This window comes from Rosa rugosa, chromosome 5, assembly GCF_958449725.1.
Source record: "Rosa rugosa chromosome 5, drRosRugo1.1, whole genome shotgun sequence".
Taxonomy (NCBI): Eukaryota; Viridiplantae; Streptophyta; class Magnoliopsida; order Rosales; family Rosaceae; genus Rosa; species Rosa rugosa.
The window spans coordinates 23,382,616-23,399,121 of NC_084824.1; the positions used below are offsets into that span (position 1 = coordinate 23,382,616).

The 16,506-nt window shown below is 41.2% G+C and overlaps 4 protein-coding genes across 5 annotated transcripts; 3 read left to right on the plus strand and 1 right to left on the minus strand.

Moving 5' to 3' along the window:
- Window positions 1-2,889: 2,889 nt before the first annotated feature.
- Window positions 2,890-5,327, plus strand: LOC133710722 (uncharacterized). Its single transcript, XM_062136858.1, has one exon. The coding sequence runs from the start codon at window positions 3,211-3,213 to the stop codon at window positions 3,769-3,771; it is 561 nt and encodes a 186-aa protein (XP_061992842.1). The 5' UTR covers window positions 2,890-3,210; the 3' UTR covers window positions 3,772-5,327.
- Window positions 5,328-8,866: 3,539 nt separating this feature from the next.
- LOC133708421 (protein CDC73 homolog) lies at window positions 8,867-12,104 on the plus strand. 2 transcript variants are annotated; one of them, XR_009845832.1, is made up of 5 exons: window positions 8,867-10,007; window positions 10,133-10,215; window positions 10,326-10,693; window positions 11,175-11,333; window positions 11,966-12,104. XR_009845832.1 is itself a non-coding variant. In XM_062133881.1 (3 exons), the coding sequence occupies exons 1-3, from the start codon at window positions 8,951-8,953 to the stop codon at window positions 10,416-10,418; spliced, it is 1,233 nt and encodes a 410-aa protein (XP_061989865.1). In that variant the 5' UTR covers window positions 8,867-8,950; the 3' UTR covers window positions 10,419-10,851. The 2 variants fall into 2 exon arrangements, 1 of the variants encoding a protein (XP_061989865.1); XM_062133881.1 differs by lacking the exons at window positions 11,175-11,333; window positions 11,966-12,104 and having other exon boundaries at window positions 10,326-10,851.
- Window positions 11,360-12,767, minus strand: LOC133708423 (non-specific lipid transfer protein GPI-anchored 5). Its single transcript, XM_062133883.1, has 3 exons — window positions 12,077-12,767; window positions 11,924-11,986; window positions 11,360-11,835 (listed from the first exon to the last, which is right to left on the minus strand). Exons 1-3 carry the CDS (start codon window positions 12,390-12,392, stop codon window positions 11,711-11,713), a joined length of 504 nt encoding a protein of 167 aa, XP_061989867.1. The 5' UTR covers window positions 12,393-12,767; the 3' UTR covers window positions 11,360-11,710.
- An 836-nt stretch (window positions 12,768-13,603) lies between these two features.
- Window positions 13,604-14,964, plus strand: LOC133708422 (non-specific lipid transfer protein GPI-anchored 20). The gene is made up of 4 exons (XM_062133882.1): window positions 13,604-14,096; window positions 14,191-14,217; window positions 14,415-14,474; window positions 14,569-14,964. Exons 1-4 carry the CDS (start codon window positions 13,754-13,756, stop codon window positions 14,769-14,771), a joined length of 633 nt encoding a protein of 210 aa, XP_061989866.1. The 5' UTR covers window positions 13,604-13,753; the 3' UTR covers window positions 14,772-14,964.
- The last annotated feature ends 1,542 nt before the right edge of the window (window positions 14,965-16,506 follow it).

Below are 16,506 nucleotides of genomic sequence, written 5' to 3' on the forward strand. Positions count from 1 at the left end.
GGGGAGTGCAAATTTCACTCCCCTATAATTATTTGGTTGCCATATATAATTAAAGGATTAAATTATGTTTAGTCCCTGTACTATGACCCTTTTTTCGTTTCAGTCCCTGACATTCTCAATTAATCTGAAAAGTCCCTAAACGTCAAAATTTCCGTCTGATTGGTCCTTCCCGCGTCAAATTAGGAGTTGGCCTTAGGTAAAATGTCCAATATACCCCTCTGTTATTTCTTTTTTCTTTTTAATATATTTTTTTCCTTTTTTTCTTTTTTCTTTTTAATACATTTTTTGCTTTTTCTTCTTTTTTTCTTGTTCCTTTTTAATTTTTTTTCCTTTTTAATTTCTTTTTTGCTTTTTCTTCTTTTTTTTCTTGTTCTTTGTTAATTTCTTTTTTTTCTTTTTTTTTTCTTTTCATTTTGTCTACTTTCTCCTTCCTCAACCCACCAATCCCATTCCGATCAAACTCCACAACCCATCTGTTTCTCTCTCCAAATTGAAACCAAACCCAGCAAAGACCTAGCTTGGCGGTGCAGAGATGGACATCGAGCAAAAGCAAGAGGCTAGGAGCTGATCGATCACTTCTTCACCTTCTCTGAAGCCATCTCCCTCTGTTGGGATCCGCCCTCGCCTCCATCATCGCCGACGCCATCTCCCAAACACAAGCAGATCCCAATCAGCTCGAAAATTCGCCGCTAAACCACTCCCCTCTTGTTTTCACAGCCTACTTCTCTCTCTCCCACTCAAATCTCACTTTCTCTCTCCACATCAAGCCTCAATCTGGAAACTTTTTACTGAAAACTACCATTTTTTCAGACCCTGAGGTTTTTGGGTCTTGCTCAAAATGGTGATTTGGATTTTGGGTCTGGTTGAAATGATGGTTTTTGATGGCCAAGTTGACCAAAACCAGAAGTGAAGAAGAAGAATAGTGATGGAAAAGGAAAATGGCCGCCGGCGTGGAGAATAATAATTGGGGTTTCGGGTCGATCTGGATTGGTTCGCCGACGTGGCGCTACCGATGCAGCAGGATACGATGGTCATTAAAAAGGAAAAAGAAAAAAGAAAAGAAAAAGGAAAAAAGAAATTAAAAAGGAAAAAAGAAAAACAAAAAAAGGAAAAGGAAAAAGAAAAAAGAAATTAAAAAGGACCGCCGGCATGGAGAGCAAGAATTGGGGTTTCGGGTCGATCTGGATTGGTTCGCCGACGTGGCGCTACCGATGCAGCAGGATACGATGGTCATTAAAAAGGAAAAAGAAAAAAGAAAAAAGGAAAAAAAAAAGAAATTAAAAAGGAAAAATAAAAAATAAAAAAGTAAAAAAGAAATTAAAAAGGAAAAAGAAATAACAGAGGGGTATATTGGACATTTCACCTAAGGCCAACTCATAATTTGACGCGGGAGGGACCAATCAGATGGAAATTTTGACGTTAGGGACTTTTCAGATTAATTGAGAATGTCAGGGGCTGAAACGAAAAAATGGTCATAGTACAGGGACTAAACAGAATTTAATCCATAATTGAAAATCAATCTGATACAGTACTAGGGAAGAGAAATGAAAATGAAATAAAGGAAAACATAAACATTGTGTTTGGCTAGCAAACAGTTTCTTTTGATGCGTGAGCGTGCCAACACCGTGCGGTGTAGTCGTCGGGGCATCCCTTGACCTGACTTCTTCTTCAAACGTTGTGGACAAGGAGAGCACCAACCTCGTCACAAGGTTCTTTTCTATGCCTTATAGATAAGGACTTTGGTTGTGATCTTTTGCGTCACCAAATTGATACTCAACTTTGTAGGTTGAGCAAAGCAATCACCGGGAAGTAGGAGAAAAAACAAGGTTATGCTAAAGCGTGACTTTAGCTTCGCTGGGTTGCTAAGGCGTAACCCTAGCTTCGCTGGTTCAACTGACGTTGATGGTAGGTTGCTCCGGAGAGACTTTGGATAATCTGTGCGATTAGTTGATTAAGGAGTTGTCTTTTGTTTACCCTTGAAACCTGATATTTATACCTAGGGTTTCGTAGTTCCTTTCCATAGAAGGATTATTGATTAAAGATTCCTAATTGGTCTCCGCTATTTGAATCCTATAAGGGCTCGTTTTCCTTATGGACTTTGGAATGGGCGAAGCTGTAACCCAAACTCAAGTAGACTTATTTTTGAGCCGCATGTATCGGCCCGCTATGCGCAATCCTCAAATTATAAGACATCAGACAACATCCCATTCTTCAAACTGGAAAATCATAGGAAGCTTTCTATTACGCTTTGATAGAACATATCATTAAGAGTAAAAAACAAAAATTATGCAACAATTGAAAAATACACACACATATTGTTCTGGTTTTTCTTATGATTTTGGCGCAACATGCATGTCAATATATGGTTTTGTCAATATTATGTATAGTTTTTGTTGTAGTCCTTCATTAGTATTGTATCGTATCTTTTCAAAACCACTTCAAAAGTTCACATTACTTCACTGTAAAAGATGCCCCTTTATCTTTTCTCACAAGCACCAGTTAAGAGTCCTGCTTTTGTCACCAAAAGATTCTTCTTGAAGTGTATTAACCTTTTATAAGGACACCTCTAGTGAAGTTGGAATGATGACAAATTTTATACTTTCATACAAATTAGACATTTTTTTTTCCAGGACTCAAATTTGACAGTGGGAGGTTTGAGAGAAAGTTTGGGAAACTCCATTTATCCAACTTCCAACTAGAATGAAAAAAAAAAAAAGGATCGGAAATTATCATATTTAGGTGATCTTTAGAGAAGGGTTGGTTCTCCAAATTTAATTAAGAAGATCATAGATGTTTTAAAATCATGCCGACACGCCTCACAACATTTCACTAATTTTAAGTCTTTGTCAACAGAGAAACAACACTGAAAGGAAAGATAATGTCCACTTTCCTGACTTTGTTTATTCTCAATGGAAATTGCCTAGGAGCCAAGGTAAACTGGTCCTCCATGGCGGCCACTAATACATTGACATCTCCCTTATCTATACTCCGATCCGTCCTTTCTTGGTCACCACTCTCAACTCATAAGTCATTGACAAGACGAAGCGACTCCAACTTGACCCTTCACACCCTCCTTGTCTCCTACAGCTTTTTTCTTTGTATCTTCCGATGGCACTAGTGCACTACTGAGACCCAAAATCTCTTGCAACTTTCTCATCCTTTCCTGCCAGAAACATTATTTGAGCTCTGAGTTATATCGTCGGTGTAGTAATGAAGGGAAATTCTGGCATATCAAATGGAAGAGAAGGCGGTGATGAGGTCTTTACCATCACCCTCAGGCCTTTGGGTCTTTCTGACATTGATGATTTCATGGTTTGGGGCACAGATGAGAAAGTAGTGTCTCGTTTCTGCACTTGGGAGCCTTATGCTAGCAAAGAAGAGGGGCTCAACTACATCAAGGATAAGATCCTCCCACACCCCTGGTATAAGGCAATTTGTCTTGATGGCAGGCCGATTGGTGAAATTTCAGTGACCCCAAAATGGGGAAATGATCGGTGTAGAGCTGAAATTGGCTATCTCTTGGGGTCCAAGGACTGGGGCAAAGGGATAGCTACAAGGGCAGTGAAGATGGTGGTTGATACTATTTTCAAGGAGTGGACACATTTGGAGAGACTGGAAGCTTTCGTTGATGTGGAGAATGTGGCATCACAGAGGGTCATGGAAAAGACTGGGTTTCAAAGGGAAGGCGTTTTGAGAAAGCATTATATTGTGAAAGGTAGAACTATAGACGAGGTGATTTTTAGTATTCTTTCCACTGAATGTGAAAGCTGATTTATGGAACCTTATTTGGAACTCTCTTCTGGTACGCATTTAGATGAATGAAGTGGAATTGAATCATTGTCCTTGTCTTGTAGACTTGCTGTCATTTTCTTTCTTCATAACTCTCTACATTGAATATTCAGAACTCATGTTATCAAATCCTAACCATATTCTTTACATTTAGTATCAATCGTAACCTTCATGCTAGATCAGAGATTCGATATCCAAATTGTGAGGAGTGTATTAGAATTAGGTGCTAGATTATGGGTTCCATACCCCTCCAATACCAAAAACACAACCATATTTTTTACTTTAATATCAAGAATTAAGATTAAAAGATTGAATTTTAAGTGTTTTAAATCTCAACTCTTAAATCTTGAAATTAAATTTAAGGGTGGGTGATCACAACATACTTAATTACTAAAATTAAATGATGTAAACCCAAATATAAACTTTCGTAGAAGTGGTCTCCCACATTATCGTTTTCCTTTGTAGTTTTTATTTGCTCCTCTTAATTACAAAATTCTTAATTACTAAATTTAAATGATGTCAATATTATGTATGGTTCATTTCATAAAACCATTAGTGTGGAAACCCTTGTCCACTCTCTCTCTTAACGCTAGGGTTCGCATAAAAGTTGGCTTGCCTCCGTCCGACGGCGCGTCCATGGACGCCGTCGTCGGACGGGATTTGGTGCTTGGTGAATGCGGCTCCTCTGGTCGGGTTGTCTTCGCTCCTGATCGAGGGGATCGGTGGCCCGTAGTAGGAGAGATCAGGTTCGCTAGGAGGGTTTGGTTCAGTTTCTGCAGGTCGGAGTTTCGGGTCAGATTGGCGGCTGGAAGCGTGACTGGTGGCGCTGGTTTGGTGGAGAAGAAGGCTGGGGAGGCAGGCTTCGCGGCGGCTTGTTTTTTGGTTGGGCGGAGATGGTGGTGTTTGATAAACTTCTGGATTATTGGGGTGCGGACCAGGGAATGCCGGCGGTGGATTGACCGGGGTGGGGGTGAGCCGGTAGTGGAGCAGGCGTCTTGGGGTGGTTGTCTAGAAACTCCCTTCTTTCCTCGTCTGATCCAGATCCGTCACCGGAGGCGCGACAACGATGAGAGGATGCTGGTGGGACTAATGCAGAAGCTGGGCTGGGCCCGATCTGGTGACTGTAATTTTCATGCTACTTGGGCTGATGGTTGGGTATGGGCTCAACTTTTGGGCCTTGCCCTAGTTGTTTTTTTCTATATAGTTGTTTTTTATTTTTGTTGGTTAGTTTGGTTGCGCATTTTGCGAGTAATAAGTCCCTACACTTGTTGTGTAGAGCTAGTTGGGCTGTGTGCCTGTGTGTGCACTCAATGTGCCTTGTCTGCTCTAGGTAGGCAGCGAATTCCTTGCTTCGTCAAATGGTCGCTACCCCCTAGTGGCAGGGTGAAGCTAAGTGTTGTCGGATTTATCATCTGGCGACAACATAGTAGGAAAGCTGTGCTTATAGTAATTATGCTACGTTGTAATCGGGTTACATATCGAGCTATCTTTCTGTTATGTCAAAGCAAATAGAGTAGCCAATAGAACACTCTTTGCTAGTTGGTGCCTGGTTGAATATATTTATTTGGTAGAGACTTCTGATATTATTTCAGGATATTCTCTAGATGCTTATTGTAATCAGGGGTTTAGGCTTAATGTCCCCCCCCCCGTATATCAAGGCTTGAGGGCAGCAACACCAGCCCTTTATTCAGAAAAAAAAATTGATGTATGGTTTTTGTTGTAGACCTTCATTAGTATTGTATCGTATCTTTTCAAAACCACTTCAATTCACTGCAAACGATGCCCCTTTATCTTTTCTCACAAGCACCAGTTTTAAGAGTCCTGCTTAGGGCTGGGCGGTTTGACCCGAGAGATCGAGAAACCGGCTCAATCCGGACCGGAACCGACCATTTGGGTCGAGTTTGAAAATGGAAATCCTCAGTTCAGGCTAAACCGAACTGATTAAAATGTCTTCCGTTTTGGTCTCCGTTTCACTATTTACAGAACCGATTAAAACCGATCTGGACCGATAATTGTACCTATATGGGTGTCACATGTTAATTGGCTCTCAGTCAAGCCTATAAAGAATACCCTGGACTTAGGTGCAGGCAATCACCCAATTTCATCGACCTAAAAAACCCTCTATGAAGGTAACGAAGCCGTCTTCTTCAGTTCACTTCTTCTCTTCTTCTTCTTCACATTTTCTCGATCACAGTTTCACTTTCACAGTTTCTCGATCAATCACCCATGGATTCCTCCACTGGAAACACACGACAAACCGAATCCCTATCCCAATCCGAATCTGAATCCCACTACCAGTCCTAACCTAATTCAAATTCCGATTCGAATCATGCAAACCCCAATTCCGATTCCTACACCAAAGTTGCCGAGAATGTTTTCGTCCCTGCAACTACAACAGACCAACCATCTTCTGCCACAGCTCCATCTACGATGACGTCGTCACGACCACCAAAACCCAAAAAGAGAGCGAGGAAGAGTACATCCACAGGGTCGAGGGAGCAGGTTACCTAAACACTGAAATATGGAAAAACAGATTTCTTGGCCCGACTGCTTTCGGGTTGATTTCTCATATGCACTTATATGTAATTAACCCAAAAATCAATGATGTCTTGCTCTCCTAAAAGCTTTCGGCCCCCAAAAACAATCTATAATTCAATCTTTAAATGATGTATTTGTTAAGATATCTTTTGTCAATAACTTATATGTAATTTGTTAAACAATCTATGAGTTTTTACTAGCATCCAACCGGCATATCAGTGCTGACAACTGTCACTAAAACCCTTAAATTATCACAATTCAGAGCGGTTGAATTCTACGTTTGATATTACTCATCGCATTGATCTGAGTTGGAGAGCATTAAGAGGACTAACATCGTAGACAAGAAATACTGATAAGCGCATCAAATTTGACATTCAGTAGAAACAAGACTAAACATGACATTCAGTAGAAAGAAGACTGAACATGACCATGTCCCTAGTTCTACCCTCGTAAATATAATACTTTCTCAGAACACCTTCCTTCTGAAAATCCAGTTTTATATAGCACCTCACATTGTCCACATCAACAAGAGCTTCGAGTCTTCTCTCCAAATTTGTCCACTCCTCTACCACCAATTTCACTACCCTTGTTGCAAGCCCTTTTCCCCCGTACTTGGACCCAAGATATAGCCGAGTTAAGCTCTACACCGATTATTACCCAAATTCGGGTTTACTGAAATGGCACCAATTGACATTTTGTCAAGGCAAATTGCCTTGAACCAGGGGTGTGGGATAACCACGGTCTTCGGTCTTGATAAAGTCTATTTTGCTGGTGTTAGGCTTCCAACTGCGCGCTGAATTGTTGCACTTTCTCATCGTGATCCAAACTATTACATCATCAGAAAGACTTGGCCTAAGGCTGCTAGCTCTTGGACAACTCGTCACTACTATATATAGCTACAGCAGCGATCACCTGGTCAGCAGCTGACCATGGGTGATTTGGTCACTCACCGTCCGATTTCAATCGGACGGTTGACAGCTCTCATCTCAGATCTGATCACTTAGCTGTCAACCGTCCGATTTCAATCGGACGGTGAGTGACCAAATCACCCATGGTCAGCTGCTGACCAGGTGATCGGGATTGTATATAGCTAATAGCTTACCTCCATATATGTATAATTGTCACAATTATTCTCACAGGAAACTAGAGATATCTATAAGAGATTTTGTGTCTATGTATGCGCGTAATTGATTCCATATGCAAAAAGGTTAAGCCAGTGTTAAACGTAGAACATAATCTAGTTATTGACCGGAGAAGACAAATAAGTTTGTCGTTATATATGGTATGGATATGGGGATACAGTTCGATACAAGGAAACAGAAATCTTAAAAATTTATAAGATACAGATTCGAAAAGGATACAGTGAAATAAATAATGTATTAATTATTATATGAGTGTGTGTGTGTGAGAGAGAGAGAGAGAGAGAGATTACAAACTGAAATAAAACATGATAAAAGGTTCATAATTCATAAACAATTTAGGCAATAGAGAAGTTCGATTAAAGCTCACAAGAAAGCTGTTGCTGGTTTCATCATTTGAGATGCTATTCGCACCCCAATTCTTGCTGGTGCCCACAGTCTTGGCATCTCCTCGGTCCCTATTGCTGAAGGAAGTGCCCTCAAATATGGCCTAGTTCATGCTCTCCGTCATAACATCTCAAGAATCTAAGTAGAAGGACACTCCCTACTTGTTATCAACCGCATCATCAAAGTCTGTACCCCCCTGGAGACTCAGATCCTTGATTCATGACATCAACTATCTCGCCTCAAAGTTGAAGCCATTTCTTTCAGTCGTATTTCGAGCAGCTAACTTCGTTGCAGACACCATCACTTCGGCGGGTTATTCTCCCTAATCCCAAAGTTTGGTTCAACTCTATACCGACTACGGCCTTCTCCACCTTCTCCAACTCTATACCGTTTACATCATTTAAATTTAATAATTAAGAATTTTGTGATCACTCACCCTTAAATTTAAGTTCAAGAGTTAAGAGTTGAGATTTAAAACACTTAAAATTCAATATTTTAATCTTAATTCTTGATATTAAAGTTTGATTTTTTTCCTTGTCTATCTTGATTAAACTTCCTTGCTGTGGATGATTTAACCACCTGTGTTAAATGGAGTTTAATTTCTAGATAATAACAAGTTTTGAGCAAATATTCTTCAATACACGGACAGTACCTCACCTCACCGTAATCTCAATTCTTGATATTTATAGTCAACATTTTTTTAGCAACAAGTTACCTTAATATTATCTAGCCGTCCACCTCTGATTACAATTTTGAGTTTGATTATAGTTTTTTTACTGCGTCAACACCAGGCTAATATGCTATAAAAAAGGAAATAAAATCCACACTCCTATTATTTTTTGGTTAAAAATTCTCATAATAAGATAAAATTTAAGCTACTAAATAAAAAATTTAAGTTACTAAAAAAAAAAGATAGAGTGTGAGTTTCACTCTCCTATAAAAAAACTGAAGGACCGGGCCACTAGGCCCATAGTGGTTTGCATGAATTTAAATATATGCAAAGCCCAAACCCAGCTCCCCCTTTTCCCTCATAACAGCGACGACCGACGCCACCGTATCAAACCCAGTTTCCACAAGCAGCAGCAGCAGCAGCAACAATGGACCCTCTCTCCGCCCTCCGCGACTTCACAATCCGCGGCGAGCTCGACAAGATCGTCCGTGTCAACGACGAGTTCCGGTTCGGGTCCGACTACACCTTCCCCTGCTTCGCCGAGACCGCCTACCGCTCCAAGCAAGGCAATCTCTACACCCTCGAAACCCTCCTCCACTACGTCAACAACCACCACGTCAAGCACACCGAGTACATCCAGAACGCCCGCACCCAGGGGATCCCCACCGTCACTTTCCCCGATCGCAAGCCCCTCCTCGATTACCTCACCGGCAAGATCTCCACCACCGACTCCATCGAATTCGTCCTCCCTCAAAACCCTAAATTCCCCGATTTGCCCCTCAACGACTTCCCCTTCTCCGACCACCAGAACGACGTCGCTCACCACACCCCGGACCACAGCTTCGCCGATTCCAAGGATTTGAACCAGATTGAGGCCCCCGTGGACTACATGTCGTTGATTTACTCCAGCGAGAGGCCGTTGAAGGACCGCGAGGAGCTGCTGGAGTGCAAAGGGAGGAACTTTTACGGCGTGTTGACGGCGGCGACGAAGAGGGAGGAGGAACGACAGCGTATTGAGTCGCAGCAGAGGAAGGATGGGCTGGTGGCCAAGAGTAGGTTAATGGGCTCCGACGACAGGGGCATGGCGGGCTACGGTGACGAACTGGGCTACGACCCGACGCCCAAGCCCAAGATGCATTTGAAGGGAGGGAAGATTGGGGAAGGTGTGCCTATAATTCTGGTGCCGAGTGCGTTCCAGACGCTGATTACGATTTATAATGTGAAGGAGTTTTTGGAGGATGGGGTTTATATACCTACGGATGTGAAGGTGAAGCAGATGAAGGGAGCTAAGCCGGACTGTGTTACTGTGCAGAAGAAGTTTAGCAGGGATAGGGATAGAGTTGTGACGGCGTATGAGGTTAGGGATAAACCGTCGGCGTTGAAGACTGAGGATTGGGATAGGGTGGTGGCGGTTTTCGTGTTGGGGAAGGAGTGGCAGTTCAAGGACTGGCCTTTCAAGGACCATGTGGAGATTTTTAATAAGAGTAAGCGGAAGTTTTGGTCTTGGCTTAAGTGGATTGGTTTAGTCTGGTCATTGAGGTAGTTTATTGTGACTACATTATAGTGAGAGTTAATTTGTGTTATCTGTCTGTGTTGGATTGCATTGCAGTTATGGGATTTTTCATGCGGTTTGAAGATGATAGTGTGGAGTCAGCAAAGATTGTGAAGCAGTGGAATGTGAAGATCATCTCGGTGAGCAATTTCCCCCCTCTTGAGCTGCTTTTCTGTTTTGATTGTAGCTACATTAGCTGGGATTATGTTCCACTTGTATCATTGTTCTTATTGATACTATGAATGTGCAGATTAGCAAGAATAAGCGACACCAAGATAGAGCTGCGGCATTGGAGGTGTGGGATCGGCTAGAAGAGTTTGTGCGGTCACGGTCACATTCTTGATGTGTGCATCAAGTTTCGGGGAGAAAGATGTGTTCTGATTTTGGTTGTGACCATTTGGCCCTTTGTACTCGTGGGATTGGAAATGTTTTTATTATTTATTGGATATTGTATCATTATATCTTCTGGAGGAGTGATAAAGTTATGTCATTCAAGAGCACACGGAGAGATGCTTGGTTGGAAGTTTTGTTACATCTATCTTGAGTTTCAGCAACCCTTCATCAAGAGCCCAGGAGAATACCTCACATGGTTCACATAGTTGCAAACCTTGAAAAAAGGTATGCAGGGCCAAGGAGCAAACCTTGTCATACAGCAAATATGTTGAACGGAACCACATGCTATCTTGCAAACCCAGAGAATGGAGACTGAAAAGACTTTGTATTATCAACCTATACATTTAAGGTTGTAGTACTATCAATGAACAGCTTTTAAGTTTTACAATACCAGCTTCTCTAATTTCATGTTTACCAATTTTTTCATTAGCATAAATTCCAATGCCAACCATTTTAAGGCCCTCTTGGTTTAGTGCCCAAAAAGAGTATCAATCTTGATACGTACTGTCATAAATTTTTATCCATTTGATAGTACAAAACCAATGAAACACTTTTACTCTTTGAAATCCTGTACCTTGATAAGTTTTACTGTCATTGAAAAGTGCATTTGTTTTTTTGGCCTATCCCCTCTTCGACACTGATAATTGATTAAAGTTTTGGGCCCAATTTGATCACAACAATGACAATGTTCTAATTTTTGGAACAGGTTTGGACACAATTTGATGATAGTAAAGACTTTTCTGTAATGCTGATGGACTTTACTTGGGGTGAAGATTGCTACGTGATTCACCTGTGGAGTAAAATGTATGTGGCAACTGCGAATCTTTGGAACATTGTGTGGGGGTATATATCCTAGCATCACAAGGTTAGCTTTCTCTCATGATGATCTCTCTCTTTATATTGCTACTAGTGTGCAAATGCATAATATAAAATACATCTAATGTTTCCAAAATTCCAACTGAGTTTCAAAGAAACCTCAAACTTTTTTGACCTTATGCCCTCTTTAATTACTTTATACGCTCAGAACCAGAAACTTTTATTATAAAAAAGGAAGAGATCATGAATCATGATGTCTCTTCACAGTACATAAATCAACCTCTCTGAGGTCAGAATAAATAAAAAATGCATTCTAACAACTGAATTCGAAATAATAAAGGAATACATCAACAATCATCAAAACTCAAGATCCAAGAGTATTCAAGAATATGTGTAGCCTGAGAGGTAGGCTAACAGAATAGAAAATCAGTGCATTGAGAGAGTAGCAAATGCTGCAGCTAAGAGCACAACGAGTTGAGTCATAGACAACTTGATGGAGTTTCCATCTGATGAGCCATCGTCAGTTGATGGTACAGTGTTAGATCCGCTTCCTGCACAATATGAATGCCAACATGAAAACTTATAACTAGGCCTGCAATTTCATTCATGCATAATCGAAAGAATCATACTATTTTGTACCTGAAGGAACTGTGTTTGATGAGTCATCGGGTGTTCCTGCAGGAGAGTCAGCTGGAGAAGCAGCTGCATAAATATAGTAGTACAGGCAGTTAGCAGAAGGTTAAAATCTACAATGAGGCAAAAATCAAAGACTTAACATCCGCATGTTCTTACCGTTACACTGGCTGAGGGGCGGAGTCTGAACATTGCAAGCACCGGGTAAAGCGCGAGCTTGAGTTTGATTAACATTGACCCCCAGTGATGATCCACCGCCATTAATGACCTGGCACAAACACTGTGGGGATGATCGGACAACGGTAGCGAGCTGCGAGCAGCATCCTGAAGATGGGGTTGAGGAGTTCCCAGTAATGTAATTCAGGCATGGGGACATGCTGATTATCACATTTGTGCAACTTGACTGTGCTGCTGCTCTTGCCAAGAAAATGGTCACCAGAACGAGGAAGAGACTCTTTTCAATTCTTTGTGCCATTGTAGGTTCTTGAGTTGGCTTAATTTCAAAATGCTTGAGATCACTGAAAGCTGTACTGATACTTGAGGCTTTGCTTAATCTGGTGAAATGGGTCGAGTGATATGTGCCTTTTGTAGGGGGGGGATTGAATCGAGAAACAGACAGATGTGGCTTAGGTGGGTAACCAACTCCTCCTACTAATATAGTTTCATAGAGTTATCTTTGAAAGGCTAACCTTGCGTTGGAATAGTTTAGAGGTCGGTTATTGGAGGTGACCAACTTCTATTATTTTTGTTAACGTACCAATTCTGAGGTGTTCGAAGCTGGACACTTTAGGAAACCACTTGGATCAAGATAGCAAGTTCTTATCTTTCCTGGAATACTATTATTTTTTTTTTTTTTGAGAATTACCTGGAATACTAATTAAGAAGGATATAAGAGGTGTGATATTAACTCCTTACTTTTAGGCACATTGGTGCAGCTTTATCTGACAATAACATTATTGCTTGTTGGTAGCTTCATATAGAAGTAAATTCACTAAATTGACTTCAAGGTATGATCGTGAACAATGAATCATGTTTGATCACACCTGTCCACATAAGAATGGTGAACTACTCCAAACTCTTACTTTTTTCTTTCTTTCTGTATTTGCATTGACAACATGTGTTGCACACGAGAAATGTTGGAAATAATAGCTATGATCAACAAAAGGTCGATCTGCCCATAATTATTTGGTCTGGACTCTAGTGTAATAAATCTCCTCTTATAAGTTGGAGTTTCTGAGTACGACTCTCGTAGTCGTATATAGAAGTTCCAGTTGTTGTAGAGTCTATCAAGTAATTCCTCAGATGGGTTGTAACTACAGGAGTTTCGGTTGTCAAATGAGTATTGAAGTTATAAAAGAAGTGGTTCTGTAACCCTCTGTAAAATTAAATTCTTTACTTGGACCCTTTATCAAGAGTGTTTTTCTTATATGAGATGAACATTCCTTCATTCCTTTATCTTGAAAATTTTTGAACAGACTTTCAGCTATTAACCAACCAAGAAGCCCCAAAACATCAGAGTTGACCGTTGACGTATGGGATTGGAGATGGGCTCCAAACACAGGTGTCAAATAATGCTAATCTCACCTACTTAAACCCGCTCTGCTTATACAGAGTTCGTTAAGGTAGTTCAGCTCCAAAACCAAACTCAAATCCAACTTTGATTTTTTGTCCTCGACAGTTCCACTTGTTCTTAATCTCCTTCATCTATAAATACTCCCATAGTTAACAGAAGCAAGTCATTAAATCCATCTGTTTTTACTTAGCTAAAACCACAAGCTTGTGCAAACATTCAACTCCAACAAAAGCACTAATTTGATTCCCACCTATATACTAGCAATGGCGATTTCAGTGCCTTCTCCCTGTCTGGTACTCATGGTCTTGGCAATGGCTGCTGTCTCGGTTATGCCAGTTGTCTATGGCCAAGTTGGTACCCCTTGCTCTGCTGCTACAATTGCGAGCTTCAGCCCCTGCATGAACTTTCTCACTAACAGTACAGCTAACGGTACTGCACCAACCGCAGACTGTTGCAATTCACTTAAGAATCTCACAGGTACCAGCAGGGACTGTATGTGCCTCCTTGTAACTGGAAGTGTTCCCGTTCAACTACCAATCAACCGTACTCTCGCCATCTCTCTTCCTCGTGCTTGCAACACCCCTGGCGTCCCACTCCAATGCAAAGGTAAGAAGTTCTTTTGTTAATATTGTTGGATGTTGATATTATTCTGTGTGTCTGTTCAAATAAGTGCTAACATGATCATGTTACTAATGTGCAGCCACTGGTACACCTCTTCCTGCTCCAGGTACCATCAATAGTTCAAAACTTTAAACCAGTTGAATATATTGAGTAGTGTTCTCTTGTCAAATAATCTGACATGTTATGTAACCATCTAACATGTTGTGATTCAGATTCATCTGATTGATGGACAAGAGAACGTTACTGATAATCTATAGTTGCTAGGTTTTGTGAATTATATATTGGCTAAATTGTGTTTTGCAGGTCCTAACTCTCAAGCACCAACTTCTTCTCCTGGAGCTTCACCATCTGCCAGTCCAACAGGTAAAATCCCTTCAATCACTAATGAATAGCCGTGCCTCATTTTTCTATTGTTCGAATTACTGATGTTTGACCAATACATGTTTCTGTTGAGCAGCTTCTACTGTCCCTGAACCCACCTCATCTGCTGAATCACCAGAATCAGACACACCACCATCATCAACAGGGGGCTCTGGAGCTCCAACAGCTACTACTGGGAGCCGCCCAGCTCTGACTCCATCGGCTGCCATGCCGTCTTACTCTCTGTCGCCTTCTCTTCTGCTATTTGCTTCAGCAGTTCTGGTGTTGAAGTTTTACTAGGTTGATCTTGTGCATCTTCTACTTCTCTATGCATTTATTGATACACAGTATGAGAAATATTCTTTTGTGGGTGTGTGTGACTGTTGTTTTTGGCTACTTCAGATCATTGTAAGCCATGTTGGCTATTTATTTACAAAAACATGATTTTTTGTATTATATATCTTGAATCAGCACAAGTATTTGTTTTTTTGTATGGAATTTTCAGATGATTTATTATTAAACACTCCACCTATCCTGTTATCCAGTAGCTTCTCGATGCTATTTCCTATTATTATATGAAAATTTTCCCTTTCTGGATTAAGCAATAATATTGTTTTAGGATATTAGGATACAAAGAGACTGAGGAGAGAATTGTTGTATTCATTGATAATAGGAGCCCTATTTATAGAGATTACAAAGTACATAATCTTAGAGGGATCGAGCTCCTCTGCATTGAGAAGCCTGCAGTTTTGGTGAAGTTCATTAAATCCTGATCTCTAGGATCATCCAATGGTTATGTGAAAGCCACATCAGCTAACATTAGATTGTTAGTTGCCTTCCTTCTTAAAACAACGTTAGGCTGTCGTTAGTCCGTTAACTCCCCCATAAAATAACCACCACAGGTGGTCGAGTTAGTAAGAGCCTCCAGGTGTGGAACCCCCACACCCGGGTTCGAATCCCGCCGACGCTTATTGGAGTTAAATCCCAATATATTCTTGGTGGCCAGGGGGGAGGAAGCGTTCTGACAAGATCCCCCGAGCACGGATTAGTCTCTGGGCCTAGGAAGCCTTTGAGGACACCGTGTGATTGCCAAATCAAAAAAAAAAAAACTCCCCCATAAAATTCAAGAATCCATTGTTTTTTCACCCTGAAAGACGAACTGGGTTCGGAATCCTTAATGAAGAACAAATGCTAAAACTCTCTGTCCTTTCTTTATCTCTTCCCCAATTTCTGTCACGCAAAGAATTTCAAATTTGAATTGCAAGATGATCTTGCTTTTATCCCTAAAACTATATCGGGCATCATTAAGACTTAAGAGGGCTCTTAGAGTACAAGGATTTCTATTCTAACTCGGAGTAGGAAATCTCTCCTATTACAACTATAGAACTAATCCTAGTTTGACAAGGCACACTAAATGTCAACATTCTTCAACAAATATTTCCTATGCTTTGTGTCATGAGCCGCACTTAGGAGTTGTGCTATCGTGACACTTTGTAAATAAGATGCCGAGAGGGGCGAGCCTTGGGATAAGGAGAAGCTGAGAGGGGTGAGCCTTGGAATCCCAAGGACGAGCTTGAAGCTAAAGTGAGGACGAGTGGCATTGTCGTAATTAAGTGAAAGTTCGGGTTCGAGGTACTTCGGCTTGGAATTTGGGAAAACTCAAAACACGAGAAATGTCTGGGACGTCGAAACGAGTTCAACGCACTTGACAGCATGTCATTTGGAGTTTCTGTGAATTAGTTATGGACAATTAGTCTCTTCGGCTATTTTGATGTTTCCTCCCACCTTGTTCATGTAAGTAAAATATGCTTTATAGGGGGAGACATGGTGTCAAGCTCTCCACCACCCCCGGTGCTGGCCTTCATGGGGCACTGAGTGAGCTTCTCCCGGGCACCTGTAGGGACCTAGGGGGCCGGGCATATGTCGTCAGAAAGGGGCGGCATATGTTTCCACGAGTCAGGATGTCTCGTGGACGGTATTGGCCGAAAGGCCGATATTGCGGGTCGACGTCGGGGACGAGGTTCGTATGAGGGCG

What these genes read in the sequence shown, in the direction of transcription:
- LOC133710722 (XM_062136858.1), top strand. Translation starts at nt 3,211, where the DNA reads ATGAAGGGAAATTCTGGCATATCAAATGGAAGAGAAGGCGGTGATGAG.
- LOC133708421 (XM_062133881.1), top strand. Translation starts at nt 8,951, where the DNA reads ATGGACCCTCTCTCCGCCCTCCGCGACTTCACAATCCGCGGCGAGCTC. An exon ending in TGTGGAGATTTTTAATAAGA is followed by an intron (nt 10,008 to 10,132) that starts GTAAGCGGAAGT and finishes ATTGCATTGCAG; the next exon opens with TTATGGGATTTTTCATGCGG. An exon ending in GGAATGTGAAGATCATCTCG is followed by an intron (nt 10,216 to 10,325) that starts GTGAGCAATTTC and finishes ATGAATGTGCAG; the next exon opens with ATTAGCAAGAATAAGCGACA.
- LOC133708423 (XM_062133883.1), bottom strand. Translation starts at nt 12,392, where the DNA reads ATGGCACAAAGAATTGAAAAGAGTCTCTTCCTCGTTCTGGTGACCATT. An exon ending in GCCCCTCAGCCAGTGTAACG is followed by an intron (nt 11,987 to 12,076) that starts GTAAGAACATGC and finishes ATATTTATGCAG; the next exon opens with CTGCTTCTCCAGCTGACTCT. An exon ending in ATCAAACACAGTTCCTTCAG is followed by an intron (nt 11,836 to 11,923) that starts GTACAAAATAGT and finishes CATATTGTGCAG; the next exon opens with GAAGCGGATCTAACACTGTA.
- LOC133708422 (XM_062133882.1), top strand. Translation starts at nt 13,754, where the DNA reads ATGGCGATTTCAGTGCCTTCTCCCTGTCTGGTACTCATGGTCTTGGCA. An exon ending in TACACCTCTTCCTGCTCCAG is followed by an intron (nt 14,218 to 14,414) that starts GTACCATCAATA and finishes TGTGTTTTGCAG; the next exon opens with GTCCTAACTCTCAAGCACCA. An exon ending in ACCATCTGCCAGTCCAACAG is followed by an intron (nt 14,475 to 14,568) that starts GTAAAATCCCTT and finishes TCTGTTGAGCAG; the next exon opens with CTTCTACTGTCCCTGAACCC.